The sequence below is a fragment of the Anomaloglossus baeobatrachus genome, chromosome 5 (assembly GCF_048569485.1).
Source record: "Anomaloglossus baeobatrachus isolate aAnoBae1 chromosome 5, aAnoBae1.hap1, whole genome shotgun sequence".
NCBI classification, from domain to species: Eukaryota; Metazoa; Chordata; class Amphibia; order Anura; family Aromobatidae; genus Anomaloglossus; species Anomaloglossus baeobatrachus.
The window spans coordinates 548,143,741-548,166,518 of record NC_134357.1 but is presented as its reverse complement, the minus strand read 5'-3'; the positions used below and the strand labels follow the sequence as shown (position 1 = coordinate 548,166,518).

The 22,778-nt window shown below is 46.7% G+C and overlaps 1 protein-coding gene across 1 annotated transcript in view; it reads right to left on the bottom strand.

Moving 5' to 3' along the window:
• LOC142312959 (uncharacterized) overlaps positions 1-22,778 on the bottom strand; it is a 117,140-nt gene that overhangs the window by 1,986 nt on the left and 92,376 nt on the right. Inside the window, 5 exon segments of the mRNA XM_075351948.1 lie at positions 18,920-19,010; positions 19,208-19,305; positions 19,389-19,512; positions 19,595-19,774; positions 19,904-20,045. Of these exon segments, the coding sequence (XP_075208063.1) occupies positions 18,920-19,010; positions 19,208-19,305; positions 19,389-19,512; positions 19,595-19,774; positions 19,904-20,045 (635 nt within the window).

The window sequence follows — 22,778 nt, the reverse complement described above, 5'->3', positions numbered from 1 at the left end:
TCATGGAAAAGTGCAACATTGGTGTCCCAGAGCTGTCTCCTCAAAGTAGGGATACAGATGTGCTCAACGTCGCAGCTGCCCAGCCTCTGTACCAAGCCATCATGCACCAGGACCTACACAAGTCACGCAGGCCTCCTGGTCTTACCCTAAATGGTCCCAAGCCTATAGCTGGTAGTCTAAGTGTATTTAAGGCACCTCTACTGTAAGAAAATGACTGAGCAATTTGGTCCCTAGTGTTCTTGTTCCCGCCAGTACACCAGTCTACTGACTTTGTCCATGAACCTGATCCCATCCTGCCTGTCTCCAGTGGTACTCCGTCCTGCCAGATCTACGCCGTCCTTCCTACCCTTCCATACCTGGGTCCCTGACCCTTGGGTCAGTTGCTGTATTACTGGGGACTGCCCTGAAGTAGAACCTGGTGTGTACCCACAGCTCAGTCCATTTTCACTATCAGAGACTCTATTAAAAAGCGGGTAGATACTCAGTCACGCCCCTTCAGGGTATACCAGGTCCGTGGGGCAGTGGTTTCTCACCCGCTTCCGCTACATGTCCGCCTTGGCAGCTGTTACTGTCTGCTTAGGCTATATACACAGATGGCTCAAATCCTTCCCCATTCTCGAAATAATTTCAAGAGATGACCTGCCAACGAGAACAATAGGATTAACTCCTGACCTTCTAGCAGTCAGCGAACATCCATTTGAGAGACCTGACGCTGGATGTTTCTCCTTCACCAGGCCCTGCTGCAACAACCTCGGCTGCTATTACTTAGCAGGCAACCCACGCAATTGGTCCACATATCTCCGCTTCACCACAAATTGACGGTGACCCTAAACTATACCAAGGGATCTTCAGTGGCCTTTTTAGTGTCCCATCTGGAAGGAGAGGGTCTTGCCTGGAGAAACCCCCTATGGGAAAGAAGAGGGATGTCTATTACTTTAGACATCCAGGTCTTCTTCGGGGCCTTCCACAAGGACTTTCATGATCAGTGTCAGGTTTCCTGTGCAGTATCCTCTATTTTCAGGCTATGGCAAGGTATAATTCTGTACCCTTTACTCAAAACTAGGATGGAACAATCAGGTGCTTGTAGCCTATTTTTCGGAAAGTGTGTCAGGGAGGATCAAGGACGCACTGACTGGTCATAATACCCTGGCTACTCTTGGTGATCTCATCTCCTTGGCTATCCAAATCAATCTCAGGTTTCAGGAACGGACCACTGAAATGATGAGAGAAAAGACTGCTGCACCTGGCTCCATCTTTTCAGAGACCGTTGACTTCCTACTTCTGTTACTGTTCCTAAACCAATGCAGATAGATCATGTCAAGTTAAACAAGCATAGAGAGCAAATACGTTGTTCCAAAGGACTGTGCTTTTGCTGTGGAAGCACTGAACATCTTATTTGTTCTTGTCTAAAAATGCTGAGAAATTTCCAAGCCCAGAGCCTGTGGGGGAGGCTGTCCTTGGTGAGGTTAATTCCTCCTCTCTACGAACTCTGCCTGTATCTGTGTCATGTAGAGACATCCAGTTCTCGGTGTTGGCCCTCTTGAACTTCAGAGATTGGCAAGAAATTTCCTGCAGAAAGCCATGGTGGAGAAGTATCAGATTCAAATTTGACGTTTCAAGTCCTTTGACGGAATCATCAGTCGATGGAAGGGCTCCATCAGAGTCCATACACCTTGCTACTAAACAGGTGAAACTATGGGTCAGATTGTTGCATACAGAGAAAATCTCCATGATGCTGCTTCCAACCCTGTAACACCCTCTCCTCCTGGGAGTGCCTTGGGTCTGCACTCATAAACCTCTTCTGGACAGGAGATGTGGAAAAGTTCTCCGTTGGGGTCAATCTTGTCACAAAGGTTGTCTCAACTCAGTACGACCTGTCTGGTCTTCAGCGACATCATCTAGCCTTCCAGGCTTGCCTTCAGCCTGCTGGTCTTATGATGAGGTCTTCGTCGACAAGAAGGAGGCGGAGATGTTGCCTCCATGTACAGTACAGACCAAAAGTTTGGACACACCTCCTCATTCAAAGAGTTTTCTTTATTTTCATAACTCTAAAAATTGTAGATTCACATTGAAGGCATCAAAACTATGAATTAAAACATGTGGAATGAAATACTTAAAAAAGTGTGAAACAGCTGAAAATATGTCTTATATTCTAGGTTCTTCAAAGTAGCCACCTTTTGCTTTCATTACTACTTTGCACACTCTTGGCATTCTCTTGATGAGCTTCAAGAGGTAGTCACCGGAAATGGTTTTCCAATTAGTCTTGAAGGAGTTCCCAGAGATGCTTAGCACTTGTTGGCCCTTTTGCCTTCACTCTGCGGTACAGCTCACCCCAAACCATTTCGATTGGGTTCAGGTCTGGTGACTGTGGAGACCAGGTCATCTGGCATAGCACCCCATCACTCTCCTTCTTAGTCAAACAGCCCTTACATAGCCTAGAGGTATGTTTGGGGTCATTGTCCTGTTGAAAAATAAATTATGGTCCAACTAAACGCAAATCGGATGGACTAGCACGCTGCTGCAAGATGCTGTGGTAGGCATGCTGGTTCATTATGCCTTCAATTTTGAATAAATCCCCAACAGTGTCACCAGCAAAGCACACGGTGGTTGGATCCAAAGATCTCAAATTTGGACTCATCAGACCAAAGCACAGATTTCCACTGGTCTAATGTCCATTCCTTGTGTTCTTTAGCCAAAACAAGTCTCTTCTGCTTGTTGTCTATCCTTAGCAGTGGTTTCCTAGCAGCTATTTTATCATGAAGGCCTGCTGCACAAAGTCTCCTCTTAATAGTTGTTTTAGAGATGAGAAGGTGTGTCCAAACTTTTGGTCTGTACTGTAAGTCAAATGACTGCCCCATTGACTTGCTTTCGGAATCCTCTCTCCTCGAGGCTGTATCGATCACCTGTCGCTGGTAGAGACCCAAGCAGTCTGATTGTGTCAAAGAGAAACTGGCAAAAGGTTTCATCCGGATGCTGTCCTCACCAGCAGGGGCAGGGTGGTTCTTTGTGAAGAAAAAAGATGGAGCGCCATATATTGAATATAGAGTCCTCAACCAGGTCACAATTAAGAACAAATATCCATTGCCTGTAATCCAAAAGAGGCGAAGATCTTCACCAAGCTTTATCTTAGAGAGACATATAATGTAATCCCTATTAGTCAGGGAGATGAATGGAAAACCACTTTCAACACCCAGGATGGTCATTATGAGTACAGTGTTATGCCATTTGTAATGCCTCAGCTGTTTTGCAAGAGTTTGTAAATGACATCTTCAGAGCTCTCTACTTTTGTGTGGTCGTGTACCATGGAGATATTTTTGTTTTCTCTCCAGACTTGACCTCTCACAGAAAGAACATCCACCAAGTCTTGCAAAGTATTCTCGGCCAAGTTCGAGAAGCGTTTCTTTGAACAGTCCTGCTCCCTTTCTAGGTTATATTATCTTGGATACTGAACTAAAGATGGATCCTGAAAAATTGTCTGCAATTCTAAAATAGCCTCACCCTTCTGGCACTAAACCAATTCAGCGGTTCTTAGATTTTGCTTACTACTACCCTAGTTTCTTACTCATTTTTCGTCTGTCCGCTCCTATTTTAGCAATGATCTACAATAGGACTAATCCAAAGATTTAGACATTGCATTTTTTTCCATAAAACAGGCCTTCTACTCTGCTTTCTGCTTCATAAGCCCGAAATTATTAAGCAATGCTTCATCTTCTGGGGCGAGGGGGAGGGGGGGTGTCTTCACTAAAAAAATCTTCTTCCGGTAGGATGGTTACCTGTGGACTCTTGTCCAAGGCCTTCTCTGCTAATTAGTAGTGTGAGTGAACACTACGATGCTCGGGTCTCGTTGAGAGCAGTTGGATGCTTGGATGGGCATGACTCGAGCACCCGGAAATAATGGAAGTCAATGAGAGACTCGAGTATTTTTCAGGGAAATCTTCTAGAAAAAAGCTTGACTCCCCCATTGACTTCAATTTTATTCAGATGCTCCAGTCACGGTCATCTGAGCATCCAACTGCTCTTAAGGAGTACCAAGCACCAGAGCATGATAGTGCTCATTCATCACTACTCCAGAGCGTAACTAATCCATTGGAGATCAAGAATTGTTGAGAATTAAAATGGCCGTAGAGAATTGGTGGTACCTGCTCGAGGGGGCTATTCATCCAGTTACTATTTACATACATCATAGTAACCTTGCCTACCTGCAGTCCATACAGCGGCTATATCCACAAAAAGCTAGATGGACTCAGTTCTTTGCTTGCTTTATTTTTGTTCAGTAAACAAAAACATCAGGGCGGATGCCCTCTCTAGGTCCCACCTACTTCCCAACTAGGAGGAAGAGCTCCAATATATGATTAATGAGGATTACTCTGGAGCCAGTCTACTTGCCCCGAATTCCTCCATGGAAGACTTTCCTGTCAGAGCCTAGAAGCATGTTTTGTAGTGGGGTCACTCTTCTAAAATGGCTTCCAATTCCAGGCACAAAAAGACATTCAGCTTATCTCTCATCATTACTGGTGGCCATCCATGCGGAGGGACAAGCTGGAATATATTTCTATTTCTATTTGACCTTCTTATACTAGGAGCAAGACTCCCAAGCAATGACCGTCTGCACTGCTTCTTCCATTTCCTGTTCCTTCAGCTCCCTGGCAGCACATAGCTATGGATTTTATTACTGATCTTCCAGTGTCCTCTGGGTGCTCTGTCATCTTTTGATGGTAGACCGCTTCTAAAGCTGGCTCACTTTGTTCTGCTGTCTGGTCTCCCTGTTTGCAAAAGAGTTCATCCAGCATAAATTCTGTCTCAACGGGTTCGCCCTTTATTTCATTTCACATTCAGATTCTGGAGAAAAACTTGCGAATTTCTGAATGTGTCTTTTGGAGTTCTCATCTGCATACTATCCACAATCATTGACCAGGTAGAGCAGGTCAACCAGATTTTAACATATTCTGTGTTATTTTACAAATGTGCAACCTTGACAACTGGGCCAAGCTGTTGCTTTGAGTGGAATTCTTGTACAATAACCACGTAAGCGAGTATTCAGTGACGTTGACTTTCTTTATTGTATATGGCAACAGCCAGTCCCTCTCCCTGTCTCAACCATTTCTGATAATCTGGCAGCCTAGTCTCACAAGGGATTTCTCTAAAATATGGGGGCACACTGAAGCCACCCTTAAGAAATCTTCTGAGTGAATGAAGAGCATACTGACTAAAGAAACAGAGACTCACCACATTTCTGCCCTGGGGATAAAGTATGGCTCTCTTCAAAATATATTTCAGTCAAGGTTCTATCCTAAGTTGGCTCCATGTTTCTTCGGTCCCTTCGAAGTCATCAAGCAGATCAACATTGTGTCCTACAAGTTAAAGCTTCCTGCCTCTTTACATGTGCCCAAATCCTTTCATGTATCCATACTGTTTTGAAGATGTCTTTCAAATGAAGAATATCCTGGCCATGAAGAAGGTGAAAGAAAAAAACGTTCCTGGTTGACTGGAAAGGATTTGGTCCTGAAGAGAGATCATGGGAACCCAAAGAGAATATTCAGGCACCCCTTCTGAAAAAATTCTTATTGGATCCGCAGAAGATGGGGTTTAAGGAAGGTTACTGTAAGGTCGACGTCCCTGTGCTGTCCCACTGCCTCCTCCTGGCAGGGATGCCGTCGTTCTCACCACCGCAGCTACCTGGCTTCTGTCCTGTCTGAGGTCCCAAGTTACCATGTACCAGAATCTGCACATATTGCACAGGACCCTGGTATGGTTCTTAGGATGCTTTCACTCCCTGCCTCTTTCAGGGACAGCATGCGCACACCCTAAAGGTCCCTAGCCTACGTATTTAGGGTACCTTCAGCTGTTGGGAGGTGCCTGAGCAATAAGTTTCCTAGTGTACTTGTTACCGCCAGTACATCAGTCTGCAGTCTGCCTCCTGATACGGACTTAGTCTGTAAACCTGATTCCGTCCTACTTGTCTTCAGTACCGATCCCGTTATGCCTGTCTCCAGTGGTACTCTGTTCTGTCAGGCCACAGTACCCCCTCCATGCTGCCTGCTCTTCTGTACCTGGATCCCTGACCCATGGGTCAGTTGTCTGCAGTACCAGGGACTGCTCAGAAGTAGTACCTGGTGTCCACCAGCAGCCCAGTCCATCCTCGCCATCAGAGGCCCTGGAGAGAACCAGGTAGACACTCAGTCATGCCCCTTCAAGGCAAGCCCAGTCCGTGGTGCAATGGATCCTCAAACACTTCCACCACACTCCTGCCTCAGCGGCTGTGACAAAAAGTATTATGGCTTCCATAAACCAATACAGCAATATACGCTCTCCCAAAGTCAAATATTCCTCTCGTTTCTCAGCCTTGATGTGTGCCCAAACCACATTTAAACTGCATGTATTTAGCATTGCTGTAGTGAGAAGAAAACACAATTTACGTGTTTGTGTTTCCTTTATCACAATATGGGCACTTTGTGTTGGTTAATAAAATGGCATATTTGCAATTTTCACTCTCCAACAGCTATTGCATGTTAAGTTCTGAAAAGTGCCTGTGATGTCAAGAATCACTACACCTATAGATGAATTCAGAAATAAATTCTAAAATGGCATCATGTTATGGGAATTTCTTCTGTTTTTGGTTTTCTGCCATTCTGTCACATTCAGCAAATGGTGTTTCACATCTATCAGTGCCTTGTGAAAGTATTCAGCCCCCTTGAATTTGTCAACCTTTACACACATTTCAGGCTTCAAACAAAGATAAAACATTTTAAATTAATGGTAAAGAATCAACAAGTGGGACACAATTGTGAAGTTGAACGAAAGTTGTTTATTTTAAACTTTTTTAACAAATAAATAACTGAAAATTGGGGCGTGCAATATTATTCGTTCCCTTTAAGTTAATACTTTGTAGCCCCACCTTTTGCTGCGATTACAGCTGCAAGTCGCTTGGGGTAGGTCTCTATCAATTTTGTACATCGAGAGACTGAAATTATTGCCCATTCTTCCTTTCAAAACAGCTGGAGCTGAGTGAGGTTGGATGGAGAGCGTTTGTGAACAGCAGTTTTCAGCTCTTTCCACAGATTCTCGATTGGATTCAGGTCTGGACTGTGACTTGGCCATTCTAACACCTGGATACGTTTATTTGTGAACCATTCCATTGTAGATTTTGCTTTATTTTTGGGATCATTGTCTTGTTGGAAGACAAATCTCCGTCCCAGTCTTTTGCAGACTCCAACAGGTTTTCTTCTAGAATGGTCCTGTATTTGGCTCCATCCATCTTCCCATCCATTTTAACCATCTTCCCTGTCCCTGCTGAAGAAAAGCAGGCCCAAACCATGATGCTGCCACCACCATGCTTGACAGTGGGGATGGTGTGTTCAGGGTGATGAGCTGTGTTGCTTTTACGCCAAACATCGTTTGGCATTGTGCCAAAAAGTTTGATTTTGGTTTCATCTGACCAGAGCACCTTCTCCCACATGTTTGGTGTGTCTCCCAGGTGGCTTGTGGTAAACTGTAAACGACACTTTTTATGGATATCTTTGAGAAATGGCTTTCTTCTTGCCACTCTTCCATAAATGCCAAATTTGTGCAGTGTACAACTGATTGTTGTCCTATGGACAGACTCTCCTACCTCAGCTGTAGATCTCTGCAGTTCATCCAAAGTGATTATGGGCCTCTTGGCTGCATCTCTGATCAGTCTTCTCCTTGTTTGAGATGAAAGTTTTGAGGGACGACCGGGTTTTAGTAGATTTGCAGTGGTATGATACTCCTTCCATTTCAATATGATCGCTTGCACAGTGCTTCTTGAGATGTTTAAAGTTTTGGAAATCTTTTTGAAACTAAATCCGGCTTTAAACTTCTGCACAACACTATCACGGTCCTGCCTGTTGTGTTCCTTGGTCTTCATTATGTTCTCTGCGCTTTAAACAGAACACTGAGACTATCACAGAGCAGGTGCATTTATATGGAGACTAGATTACACACAGGTGGATTATATTTATCATCATCAGTCATTTAGGACAACATTGGATCATTCAGAGATACTCAATGAACTTCTGGAGTGAGTTTGCTGCACTGAAAGTAAAGGGGACAAATAATATTGCATGGCCCAATTTTCAGTTTTTTTATTTTTAAGAAGGGAATTTTGTTACTTACCGTAAATTCCTTTTCTTCTAGCTCCAATTGGGAGACCCAGACGATTGGGTGTATAGCTACTGCCTCCGGAGGCCACACAAAGTATTACACTAAAAAGTGTAAGGCCCCTCCCCTTCTGGCTATACACCCCCCGTGGGATCACGGGCTGCTTCAGTTTTAGTGCAAAAGCAAGAAGGAGGAAAGCCAATAACTGGTTAAACAATTCAATCCGAAGGAACATCGGAGAACTGAAACCATTCAACATGAACAACATGTGTACCCGAACAACCAAAAATCCCGAAGGAACAGGGGCGGGTGCTGGGTCTCCCAATTGGAGCTAGAAGAAAAGGAATTTACGGTAAGTAACAAAATTCCCTTCTTCTTCGGCGCTCCATTGGGAGACCCAGACGATTGGGACGTCCAAAAGCAGTCCCTGGGTGGGTAAATTAATACCTCAAGTTTGGACTGTAAAAACAGCCCTTCCCTACATGGAGGCAACCGCCGCCTGCAGGACTCTTCTACTTAGGCTGGCATCCGCCTAAGCGTAGGCATGCACCTGATAACGCTTGGTGAAGGTGTGCAGACTCGCCCAGGTAGCCGCCTGGCACACCTGCTGAGCCGTAGCCTGGTGCCGTAATGCCCAGGACGCACCCACGGCTCTGGTAGAATGGGCCTTCAGCCCTGATGGAACCGGAAGCCCAGCAGAACGGTAAGCTTCAAGAATTGGTTCCTTGATCCATCGAGCCAGGGTGGATTTGGCAGCCTGCGACCCCTTGCGCTGACCAGTGACAAGGACAAAGAGTGCATCCGATCGGCGCAGGGGCGCCGTGCGGGAAATGTAGATTCTGAGTGCTCTTCACCAGATCCAACAATGCAAATCCATTTCATATCGATGAAATGGATAAGAACAAAAGGAAGGTAAGGAGATATCCTGATTGTGATGAAAAGGGGATACCACCTTAGGGAGAAACTCCGGAATCGGGCGCAGCACTACCTTGTCTTGGTGAAACACCAGGAAGGGAGTTTTGGATGACCGCGCTGCTAGCTCGGACACTCTCCGAAGAGACGTGACCACTACCAGAAAGGCCACTTTCTGTGAAAGTCGAGAAAGTGAAACATCCCTCAGAGGCTCGAAGGGTGGCTTCTGTAGAGCAATTAGTACCCTGTTCAGATCCCATGGGTCTAACGGCCTCAGTACGGAGGGACAATGTGACAAACCCCCTGCAGGAACGTGCGTACCTGAGGAAGTCGTGCTAGGCGCTTCTGAAAGAATACAGACAGCGCTGGAACTTGTCCTTTAAGGGAGCCGAGCAACAACCTGTTTCCCAACCCGATTGCAGGAAGGAAAGAAAAAGTAGGCAATGCAAATGGCCAGGGAGACACTCCCTGAGCAGAGCCCTAAGGTAAGAATATCTTCCACGTCCAGTGGTAGATCTTGGCAGACGTCGGCTTCCTAGCCCGTCACATAGTGGCAATGACGTCATGAGATAATCCTGAAGACGCTAGGATCCAGGACTCAATGGCCACCCAGCCAGGTTCAGGGCCGTAGGTTCAGATGGAAAAACGGCCCTTGGGACAGTAAGTTTGGCCGGTCTGGTAGTGCCCACAGCTGGCCGACTGTGAGATGCCACAGATCCGGGTACCACGACCTCCTCTGCCAGTCTGGGGCGACGAGGATGGCGTGGCGGCAACCGGAGCTGATCTTGCGTAGCACTCTGGGCAACAGTGCCAGAGGGGGAAACACATAGGGTAGCTGGAACTGCGACCCATCCTGAACTAAGGCGCCTGCCGCCAGAGCTCGTTGATCGTAAGACCACACCCTGAAACTCGTGACCTTGGTGTTGTGCCTAGACGCCATTAGGTCGACGTCCGGCCTCCCCCGAAGGCCCCAGATTTTCTGAAACCCGTCCGGGTGCAGAGACCATTCCCCTGCGTCCATACCCTGGCGACTGAGGAAGTCTGCTTCCCAGTTTTCTACGCCCGGGATGTGAACTGCGGATATGGTGGATGCTCTGTCTTCCACCCACATCAGAGTCCGCCGGACTTCCTGGAAGGCTTGCCGACTGCGTATGCTGCCTTGGTGGTTGATGTGTGCCACCGCTGTGGAGTTGTCCGACTGAACTCGGATCTGTTTGCATTCCAGCCCCTGCTGGAAGGCTTGCAGGGCAAGATACACTGCTTAGATTTCCAGAACATTGATCTGAAGGGTGGACTCCTGCTGAGTCCACGTACCCCGAGCCCTGTGGTGGAGAAAGACTATTCTCCACCCTGACAGACTCACGTCTGTCGTGACCACCGTCCAGGATGGGGGTAGGAAGGACCTTCCTTTTGACAATGAGGTGGGAAGAAGTCACCACTGAAGAGAGTCCTTGACCGTCTGAGAAAGGGAGACGTTCCTGTCTAGGGACGTCGACTTCCCATCGCTTTGGCGGAGAATGTCCCATTGAAGTGGGCGCAGATGAAACTGCGCGAAAAGGACTGCCTCCATTGCTGCTACCATCTTCGCTAGGAAGTGCATGAGGCGTCTTAAGGGGTGTGACTGGCCTTGAAGGAGACACTGCACCCCCGTCTGTAGTGAACGCTGTTTGTCCAGCGGAAGCTTCACTATCGCTGAGAGAGTATAGAACTCTATGCCAAGATATGTCAGTGATTGGGTCGGTGTCAGATTTAACTTTGAAAAGTTGATGATCCACCCGAAACTCTGGAGAGTCTCCAGCGCAACGTTCAGGCTGCGTTGGCATGCCTCTTGAGAGGGTGCGTTGACAAGTAGATCGTCCAAGTAAGGGATCACAGAGTGACCCTGAGAGTGCAGGACTGCTACCACTGCTGCCGTGACCTTGGTGAAAACCCGTGGGGCTGTCGCCAGACCTAAGGTAGGTTTACGAACTGAAGATGCTCGTTTTCTATAACGAATCGCAGCAAACGCTGGTGCTCTGAAGCAATCGGCACGTGGAGATAAGCATCCTGATGCCTCTTGATGCTAGGAAATCTCCTTGAGACCTTGAGGCAATGACGGAGCGGAGGGATTGCATCCGGAACCGCCTGGTTTACACTGCTTTTTGAGCAGTTTTAGGTCTAGAACGGAACGGAAGAGCCGTCCTTTTTTGGCACCACAACCAGATTGGAGTAAAAAACCGTGATCTTGTTCCTGAAGAGGAACAGGGATTATCACTCCTTCTGCCTGCAGAAGAGCATCGGCTCGGTCGAGAGGTGGGGAAGTTCTGAAGAATCGAGCCGGAGGACGAGAACAAAACTCTATCCTGTACACGTGAGACAAAACGTCTCTCCCCCACCGGTCTTTGACCTGTGGCAGCTAAATGCCGCCAAAGCGGGAGAGTCTGCCACCGACCGCGGATGCGGAGAGAGAGGGCTGAAAGTCATGAGGAAACCGCCTTGGTAGCGGTTCCTCCGGCTGCCTTCTGTGGGCGTGATTGAGCCCGCCCGGAGTCTGAGCCCCTCTGAGCCTTTTGAGTCCTTTTGGACTAGGAAAATTGGGACCAGCCCGAGCCTGGAAAGGACCGAAACGTCGACTGTCCTTCCTTGGGTTTTGTTTGATCTGGGCTGGTGTAAGGAAGAATCCTTACCCTTGGCCTGTTTAATGATTTCATCCAATCGCTCAGCCAACAGTCTGTCACCAGATAATGGCAAACTGGTTAAGCCCTTTTTGGAAGCAGGAGCTGCCTTCCGTTCCCTTAACCCCAAGGGTCTGCGCAAAACCACGGAGTTGGCGTATGCCACCGGCGTACGGCTCGTAGAGTCCAGGACAGCATGAATAGCGTAAGTCGCAATGCATGCGAGGTTAAGGACGCCACCTGCGGCACAGATGTACGTGTGACAGTGTCTATCTGCGCAAGACCAGCTGAAATAGCTTGGAGTGCCCATACGGCTGCGAATGCCGGAGCAAACGACACGCCGATAGCTTCACAGACAGATTTCAACCAGAGGTCCATCTGTCTGTCAATGGCATCTTTACGTGAAGTCCCATCTTCCACTGCAACTATGGAGGATGGCGCGGCGGAGAAAAGCTTGTCTGGATAAGCTTAGTGTTTCTGGACTGCTCCTCTGAGTCAGAGAGGCCCAAAAAATACTGAAGTTACGCTTGGGATACCTGAAATGGAATTTCTCCTGCTGAAGCTGCCTCCTCCACTGGAGGGGCTGAGGGAGAAATATCCGCCAGTGTATTGATGGGCGCTATGAGATCATTCACCATGGCGTCCCATTAGGAGCATCCAGAATGAAAGCGGTCTCAGGATCAGAAACCTGACCAGCTACCTCATCATACAGAGAATCCTCTCGCTGAGACCCTGACCAGTGTGTGAAGTCGAGGGTCTCTCCCAGCGAGCTCGCTTAGGCTGTCTGGGACTGTCGTCCGTGTCAGAGCCTTCAGTCTGGGATGTATGGGACCCCCTTGGAGCACGGATTAGTTCCAACTGAGGGAGACCGGGGAGCCTTGATTCAACAATGCCCTTGGTCTGAGTCACCGCCCTGGACTGCAAAGTTGCTAGAATTTTGTTCATAGTCCAAGACATTTTATCAGCAAAAAAACTGCAAACTCTGTCCTCTGGACCGTTTCACAGGTGGCCCTCTCTGGGCCACCACTAGCAGAGACTCTACCCATTAGGGGTTAGTGGAACCTGCCGGTAAAACAGGCTCACGTGCGGTACAGGCAGCATAGAAAGCCTGTGCCTTGGCCCCCTTGCTCTATGCTGACGACATGCTGTTGTCTCCTCAGAGCTATCTAGGGGTATATCGCCAAGAAGCGACCGTACAGCCACAAGTCTCAGCCGCGCCGCAGCCTCCAGCGCGGCAGTTTCCCACAGATAAACTCACTCAGCTAAGCTGCAGTGAGTATAGTCCAAGCGCGCAGCGCTGTTGTCCTCGGCGCACTAACACGCCCAGCAATGCTGGCGTGTGTCTGTGTATGGTCTTGCAAATATAAGTACAAGGATAAAGTACACAACAAAACACTGTGGCAATAGTGGGGTCAGCACCAAGGTGCTGCTTACCGCCCGCATAAGCGGGTAAGTGGTCGCCAGAATCCCTTTGCTGGGTCTCCCAGAGCCTGTGTCCGTTCTCCAGCTTAGATTGCCTGCAGGAATGGCTGCCGGCGTCCTGTGAAGAGGGGCGGGCCGTTGGGCGTGCCCCAGACAAGAGCGGGAAACTGGCGTCCCCCTGTGCCCAGTGAGAGGGCTGGAGTATGTAAATAAGACTCAAGCCCTCGGCGCTGATCATTGTACAGCGTCTCGCCCCTTCCCTGACTGGCAGGGTTGGGGGCGGGAACGAAACGTAACTAGGCCGCAAAAGCCGGGGACTAGATTTATAAGCGCTGCCGTCGTAAAAGTGCGGCAGCGCGAAAGTCCCCGGCGCACCACAAGTCTCAGCCGCGCCGCAGCTCCAGCAGCGGCTGGCGCGGTAGTTCCCGACACATAAACTCACTCAGCTAAGCTGCAGTGAGTAAAGCCCAAGCGCGCAGCGCTACTGTCCCCGGCGCACTAACACACCCAGCAACGCTGGAGTGTGTCTGTGCATAGACTGTACGGGGACACAGAGTACCTTAACGTTGCAGGGCCTATCCCTGACGATACTCCGCTCCATTCCAGCAGGATCTCCGGGTCTGTGGATGGAGCCCGGCCTCAGAGCCTGGAGGCCGGTAAGATCCCACTTCACCAGAGCCCTTCAGGGGGATGGGGAAGGAAAACAGCATGTGGGCTCCAGCCTCCGTACCCGCAATGGGTACCTCAACCTTAACAAACACCGCCGACAAAAGTGGGGTGAGAAGGGAGCATGCTGGGGGCCCTAGTATGGGCCCTCTTTTCTTCCATCCGACATAGTCAGCAGCTGCTGCTGACTAAAACAGTGGAGCTATGCGTGGATGTCTGACCTCCTTCGCACAAAGCATAAAACTGAAGCAGCCCGTGATCCCACGGGGGGTGTATAGCCAGAAGGGGAGGGGCCTTACACTTTTTAGTGTAATACTTTGTGTGGCCTCCGGAGGCAGTAGCTATACACCCAATCGTCTGGGTCTCCCAATGGAGCGCCGAAGAAAAAAGGTTTAAAATAAGCAAAAAATTTCATTCAACTTCACAATTGTGTCCCACTTGTTGTTGATTCTTCACCATTAATTTTAATATCTTTATGTTTGAAGCGTAAAATGTGGGAAAAGGTTGACAAATTCAAGGGGGCCGAATACTTTCGCAATGCACTGGAATCTGGAATCTGCTGCTGTGATGTCTGTATCTGTCACAAAGTGCTGCCTTCTTTCTGCAGGTGTTGAGACGTCAGAAACAGAAGGTCTGGGCGGTGTAGGCTCTGTCTTGCCAAAAAGATTAGAGTGGCTGGGACCAGTAATGTTATTCATACTGGTAGTATGGGTGTGAGTGCTTTCCAGCTGGAGTAATTAGTTTAATTCTTCAGCCAATGGGAAAACAACACACCCTATTAAAGCTTCAAGCATATTACTGGAAGCTGCCAGATACAGCCTTGTTCTGCTCTGGGTCAGTCCTCTGTGCTCAACTCCTGGCTTTTGTATTTGTTTCCTGTTGTGACCCTGAATGCCGACTACTCTTGCATCTTCTCAGTTTGTATTTTTTGTCCTCCCGCTTCTGACCAGGTTATTCTTCTTGACACCTCGCATTACCAAACAGCAGCGATGGGCCTGTACCAGACCTGCACCCCGCACTCTAATATCCCTACAGGGGTTCTTTCATGTTCCTAAGCACTTGCTTGCCCTAAACTCACCCTGGCTAGTGAGCAGGCCAGTGAGAGAACTAGTCTTGCCTCTGCAATAAAGAAGGGTAGGAAAACAGACAGGGAAATTGACATAAAAAAGAAAAAACACTCCAAGCGGCTATTATGCAACTAACATTACAGCTGCAAACAATACTAGACAAAAGTTTCATTCACAGCCCAACTCCTTCCAAAGTAGATCACAATAAAGAGAGGTTCCAGATTCTATCACCAGAGTCAGATGATAACACGTGACTTCATATAGTGAAGGGGAGTGTTAGCAAACCAGCTGCACTTGATAGAAAAGCTACAGACAGCAGTCAGACAGGAAAGGGTGCTTAACCCTTACAACATTAACAAGCAAGTAGATGTCACTCAAGTTCCAGTAGTAGATCTCCAAGCGTTGAGGCCTTCTGATTCCAGACTCACCCAAAATGTTCCCCTGGCGGGACACAATTATGACACATGTATAGGGGTTAATGGGTGAAGGGCAAAGCAATCTATGGGATATGGATAGTGGAGTAGATAGCGACCAGCATGTTCATGACAGCCATCTTTTGAGAAGCCAGGTGATCCTGAACAGTGTCCACAATTCATTGTGCCTGCAAAGTATTCCAGCAATATCTACGTTCCAAAAGCTTAATAGTGCTCCTTCCCTTTGAGCCCGGCCATGTGCTCAGACAGAACTGTACAACCAAATATCGGGCATTGTAAAGCCCGCTTTACACGCTGCAATATATCTTACAATGTGTCGGCGGGGTCACGTCATAAGTGACGCACATCCGGCATTGTAAGGTACATTGCAGTGTCTGACAGGTACGTGCGATTGAACGGTAAAACGTTCATCGCATACACATTGTACCTTTCTTTAGAATTGCACGTCAGATTGTTCATCGTACCCGGGGTAGCACACATCGCAGCGTGTGACACCCCGGGAACGATGAACAGATCTTACCAGCCTCCTGCGGCTCCCGGCCAGCTATCCGCATCTATTGGCCGGCTGCCACGTGACGTCGATGTGATGCCGAACGTCCCTCCTACTCCAGGAAGTGGACGTTCGCCGCCCACATCGAGGTCGTATGGACGGGTAAGTACGTGTGACGGGGGTTAATCGTTTGTGCACCACGTTCAACAAATTGAACGTGCCGCACATACGATGGGGGGCGTTGCAAATCGCATACGAGATCGTATGTGAAATTGCAATGTGTAAAGCAGGCTTTACATTTACAATTGGGAAAATAATTTGTAAGGGATGTTTGTTTCCTATAACTCTGTGAAAATGAGAAAAATTAAGGAATACTTTTTGCATTCCACTTCATTTTAATTCCTTAACCTCATACCAACACTGGATGTATTGCGTACGTCCTAGATCATGTTGGCGTAATCACCGCCGGCGAACTGCACATGTCTGATGATTTGAACAGCAGACATGTGCAACTAACAGGTGCAGGTGGTTCCGCGATCCACCCACACCTGTTAACCCCTTAGATCGCGCTGTCATAATGTGACAGTGCGATTTAAATGGCCACAGAGGGGAAAATTGCTTTTCCCCGCCGCCATCGGAGGCCCCGTGACGTGATCACGTGGAGCCGATGGTTGCCAGGGTAGCATAGGGTCATGTGATGACTCCTGTTGCTATCACAACGTAATTCCTGTTAAAACTGGTAGACCAGCAGCTGTAACAGCAACGCTGCATTTCTGCTGATCAGAGTTGTGCAGCTCTGATCAACAGAACTGAACCAATGATCAGACTGCTGATCCTTATAGTCCCATAGGAAGACTAGTAAAATAAAATAAAAAACCTAAAATGTTCAAATCACCCCCTATTCGTCCCATTGAAAATTAAACTGTTAAAAAAATAATATACATACACATATTTGGTATTGCGGTGTTCAGAAACGCCCGATCTATCAAAATATAAAATCAATCAACCAGATCAGTAAACAGCATAGTGGCAAATAAATTCCAAACGCCAAAATTACGCTTTTTGGCAGTCGCAAATTTGGAGCAAAATTCAATAGTAGGCGGTAAAAATGTAGCATCTATGCAAAAATGGTTCTATTAAAAATGCCAGCTTGAGACGCAAAAAAATAAGCCATTACTGAGCACTATATCCTGAAAAATAAGAACGCTATGGGTCACTGAGAATGGAAAAAAAAAGTGCGCCACTTTTTTAGGACAAACTTCTTAATTTTTTTTAACCCCTTACATAAAAGTAAACCTATACCTGTTTGGTATCTACGAATTCATACCGACCTGAAGCATCACACCGACACTTCAGTTTTACCATGTAGTAAAGACTGTGAATAAAATAGCCCAAAAACAATCATGCAATGGCACTTTCTTTTTTTTTTCAGCACTTGGAATGTTTTTGCCGTTTTCCAGTACAGTATATGGAAAAACTCATGGTTTCAGTTCAAGATTGACGGAAAAATAAAAAAAGTTACGGCTCTTGAAAGAAGGGGAGCAAAAAAAAAAAATAAAAACGGAAAAACGGAAAATCGCCTGGGGTGATGGGGTTAAAATAGTGCAGAGCTGATGGGTCTTAAATTTAGATCTCGGGCATTTGTCAGAGACAATGGGCATTTTTTTTTTTATTAAAAAAAAAAAACTACCAGGGAGCTGCAGACTTGCATATGTGAGGCAGACGAATCCCACATCAATCAAACATGACATACAGAAGGATTCTGTATAAGGACCGAATAAAAAAAAATGTTACATCCCAAACAAAAACGTATGATGGGGACGACGACTCCATCACTAAACCGGAGTTGCCCTCAATTAGGCTATGTGTCCATGGTAAAATGTTGCTGCGGATTTTTCTGCATGAAAATCCGCGACTTTCCCGGCAAAGCCGCACCTTTTCAAAGGTGCGGATTTGCCGCAAATTTACCGCGGAATTGCCGCGGATTTTGGTGCGGATTTTTTTTTTCCCCAATTCTGAAGCCAAAATCCGGATCAAAATCCGCAACAATAATTGACATGTTGCAGATTTTTCCGGATCAAAATCCGCCGCGGAAAAATCCGCAGCATGGGCACAGCATTTCCAAAATGCCATAGAAATGGCTGGGAAGTGCCGCTGCTGCAGATTTTCGGAAAATCCGCGTTTTTTCCGCAAGAAATCCGCGGCAAAATCCGCGCATTTTCCGCAGCGTGGGCACATAGCCTAATGATGGAGCATTGTACCAGCTATGAGTCCTGACCAGAGAAGTAGAGAAAGTATTAGTGCTCCCCAATTAAGGAGCAATTGTGCAGGAATCCAAAATTCTCTAGGATCAAAAATAAGATGGAGTTTCTGAAGTGGAGTGAAAACCAAATTCAGAGCTAGAACCATGCAATGCATCTCTTGCAGGCGTGAATTAATGTATATTACTGCCATCAACCACACAGTCAAGCAATCGGTGTGATATTTTTTGTGAGGTTTACCTTTAAAAAGGATTGTGATTAATAATTTTTTAAAAAAATTGAAAAATTAGGTAAAAGGGAAAATTTGTTGTTATTGTACAAATTCACACTTGCCTCTCACTGCAAATTTAATATTGTTAATTATACATTTAATATTGTCAATTATAAATGCAAAATTTGGCCAGGAATTCTGGACCTGGTATTATAGGAACCATATGAGCACATTCAACAGCACAAAATAAAAAAGGTATATTCATCTTATATGATGCCTGGAGTCTAGGAAGGAAACAGCATCATCACCTTCCACTTTCTCTTAGGGGCATATAATAATATTTTTCCTCAAAGGATTTTCGGAACATTCTACGTACACTGTCATTTGTCTTTGTAGTTTACAGATCTGGGGCATGTAAGGGTCAGTATCTTCTACTTCCAGGAGGTAGGTGCGTCCTCCAGGTTGAAAGCTCTATAGAAGAAGGGTACTCAGTGCCCAAAGAAATCTGAACATTTTCGGAGGGAGGAAAATAATAATAATAATATTATGGAGGAAAATGTTGTAATCTAGCGGCAAAATGGTGACCACATAATCAGATGTCTGGTCAACCTCACCGATAAACCAGCCACAGCCGGTGACTGAGAAAAATCTGTGACTTCCCTGCATTTAGAGGATACTACTCACCTGGGCGGTTATCTGTAGGAATCTCCTCTTTACACCACTCATCACCCCTCACATATGTCTCTGTAGTTTTAATATGGGTCAGATCTTCACCCTGAAACAAATATTGTAAAAGTCACAGACAGATGGAGAAGTCCCATCTATGATCAGCTCTAATCCTGCCATCTCCACCGCTCTCATTACACAAGTATAACACATATAATACTGGAGGATAAAACAAGACTGAGCACAAGACCTTCACAGCCGTCTACACATCATAGGGAGATTTCATGACACCTTCTCTCCATCTACCTGATGATCCTGAGGAACATCGGGATCTTCTTGTTTACAGTCCTGTGGGAGAAGAGGACGGGGACATCTCTCTGGTGTTGTCCTCTTACTGGATAGACCTGGAGGAAATACATACAGGGACTGAATTCATTCCTTACATGCAGATAATTATAGGCCGTGTGTATTTAGTCCTGTCTATTACCTGGTGATGTGAGGGGCTGGGGAACCTCCATCATGACATCCTTGTACAGATCTTTGTGTCCTTCTAAATACTCCCACTCCTCCATGGAGAAATAGACGGTGACGTCCTGACACCTCATAGGAACCTGACACATACAATGATACCGTCACCCCCCGATCCCTTCATAGCGTTACTGTATAATGTCCCAGCATTCCCAGCAGTGTCACCTCTCCAGTCAGCAGCTCAATCATCTTGTAGGTGAGTTCTAGGATCTTCTGGTCATTGATGTCCTCCGGTATTGGGGGGTGAGGTGGAGGCCCCGTGATTGGGCTCCGGGTTCTTCCCCATCCCTCAGACACAGGGGCCTGACAGCGCTCACTAGAGGTCTTCTTCACTACAGTGTAATCCTGGTTATGGAGAGACACAGTAATAAATCTCACTCCAGACATTTCCAGAGTCCTCACCTCTCCAGTTCTGTCCATCTGTTATTCCCATAGATAAGAATGGTGTAATGTGACGTCATCAGAATCTCTCACCTCTCCAGTAAGCCGGAAGAGGATCTCTAGGGTGAGGTGTAATATCCTCTCCATCATGTTGTCCCTGTCCATATCCATCCTCGATGAAAATCAGAAAATTATATAGAAGATGTCCAGTGATAGGATCTGATATTATAAGGACCTGAATGGAGAGAAGATGATGATGATGTAATAACAAAAAATCCTATGTAAAAACACAATTTGTGGAGACAATTAAGAGGAACTTATCAGGAGATACAAAGTGTAGATATTGTATTTTCTTGTCTTGTACAGACTGAAATATAAGTTGAATTGCTGACTAAGACGTCTACTCCCTGCTCCTAATTATTGGCTTTGTTGGCCACTGCTTGTGATTGGCTGTAAGGACCACACATTTTTTTTGGACTGGCCAGGAAATACAGAGACTGGTGGGGACCAAAGCAGCTGTGGTAATTTTTTATTATTTTACAGCATTCAGTTCACCTTTTAAGTCTCCCATACTGAATAGACAGACGTTTTTTGAAACCATTCATTTCATGTGGGGTATGGGGTAAGGATCTGGCATGCCTCTGCTAGAGGAATCTGCCAACAACTGTCTAACAGAAACCACAGGAAATACCGGCCAAGTAGAACGGTTGTGTGTATGGGTAATTGGGTGAGATAAACATCCAACTAATGATTGTTCAGCCAATAGCCATCTCCTATGTATGGGGCTGCTAGTATTACACTGGCAGGCAGGGATAATACTCTGTACTACAGTAATGCAGTGTATCATCTGAGCAATCAGAGGCTGGATGTTGTATGATCGCACTAAGGCTATGTGCACACTTACCGGATTTTGCTGCGGATTTTCCGCGGATTTGCTGCATGTTTCGCTGCAGAAAATGTTCATAACATCTCTGCAGTGAATCACCAGCAAAACCTATGGGAAAAAAAAATCCTGTGCGCACTATGCGGAATTTGACAGCTGCATGTTTTGCTGCGGGATTCCCACAGCAAAAACAATTGCATGTCAATTCTTTCCGCACGTCGCTGCGGGATTTCACTCCATTCACTGCAATGTAATCGTGAAATCCCGCAGGGAATAACGCAGGCAGCAAATTCTGTGCGGTTCACTGCGTTTTCCTGCGTTATTCCCTGCAGTATTTCACGGTTTACCTCCGGTAATGTACATCGCTTGCCTGCGGTTTTGCAGGGAAGTGATGTCATTACAGGAAGAGGAAGCAAAGCAGAGAGTAAACACACACACACAGATCACTCACACACACAGACATCACAGACATAGAACACAGACACAGACACATAAAACACACATAGAAAGCAAACGGAAATTTAGAAAACAAAGCACGTGGGCTCCGCTGTATATTTACCGTCCAGCCGAGGTAAGCACACAGCGGCGGCCCGGTATTCTCAGGCTGGGGAGGGAGAGGGGCAGGGTTAATGTCCCCCGCCTCACTCCCACCTCCCGCAGCCGAGAATATCAGCCGCAGCTGCCCCGGGACTGTCGCATGCATTATGCGGCAGTACCGGCGTGTCCCCGACTCTTCCTGCCGCCGTGTAGCAGTGGCAGTCAGGGTAATACAAGGAGTTAATGGTGGCGGATCACCGCCATTAACTCTGGGCTTGATCATGGCAGCGTCTATGAGACAGCTGACATGATCAACCCATAAGTAAAGTGAAAAAAACACACAGAAAAATCCTTTATTTTAAATAAAACACAAACAAGCCTCGTTCACCATTTTATTAACCCCTCCCGAAACAAAGCTCCGACGTCATCCACAGGTCCTGCGCTGCTTACATCCAGCCGCGACTGACACACAGCGATGAATGAATGCAGCCTCGCAGCGAGACAGCAGAGGTAATTACCGGTCATCTCCCACGGCCGGTAATGTGAACTCACTGCCGACCGTGGGAAATGCAGCGATATGTCCATCTATCTATCTATCTATCTATCCCTCTATCTATTCTTCTGTCTCTTTATCTATCTATCTACTATCTCAGAATGAAATTACTTTTTTTTTCTTTTTTTCAATGTGCTTTATTGCATTGAATACAATAAAAGCACATACCAACCCGCACGCGGCAAAACCGCAGCAATACCGCGAACAATACCGCGGTAAAACCGCAGCAAATCGCGGCAAACCGCATGCGGTTTTCGGGTGCGGTTTGCCGCGTTTTTTTTACAGCGGATGCGGTAATCTTTGAATACCTGCGGAATTTTCTTGAGAAAATTCCATTTTCCAGTGCGCACATAGCCTAAGGAGGATTTCTGAAAAAAATGTTCATGTGAAAAATAGACATCACAGATTTAGCAAAAGAGAAAGAGAACATTCTCCATCCTTGATGAACAGAAAGAGAGAAGACATCTTCATATATTTGAGGTAACTGAAAGAGAGCTTCCATTATTTTATGAGAAATAGATAGAAGAGAGAGAAAGAAAATAAGTGAGGATTTATTTATTAGCCAGTGATGTGGATGGTACCATAGTGTGGGGGCACTTTATAGTATCAATGTGTATGGGGGGGGGAATGGCTGTTCTATGTGAACATTATACTGTGTATGGGGGGATGGCGGTACTGTGGGAACATTATACTGTGTGTGGGGGGGATTGTGGTACTGTGGGAACATTATACTGTGTGTGGGGGGAAGGCATTTCTGTGTGAACATTATACTGTGTGTGGAGGTATGGCGGTACTGTGGGTACATTATACTGTGTGGGGGGATGGCGGTACCGTGGGAACATTATACTGTGCGTGTGTGGAGGTATGGCGGTACTGTGGGAACATTATACTGTGTGGGGAGATTGCAGTTCTGTGTGAACATTATACTGTGTGTGGGGGGATAGCAGTACTGTGGGTACATTATACTGTGTGGAGGTATGGCGGTACTGTGGGTA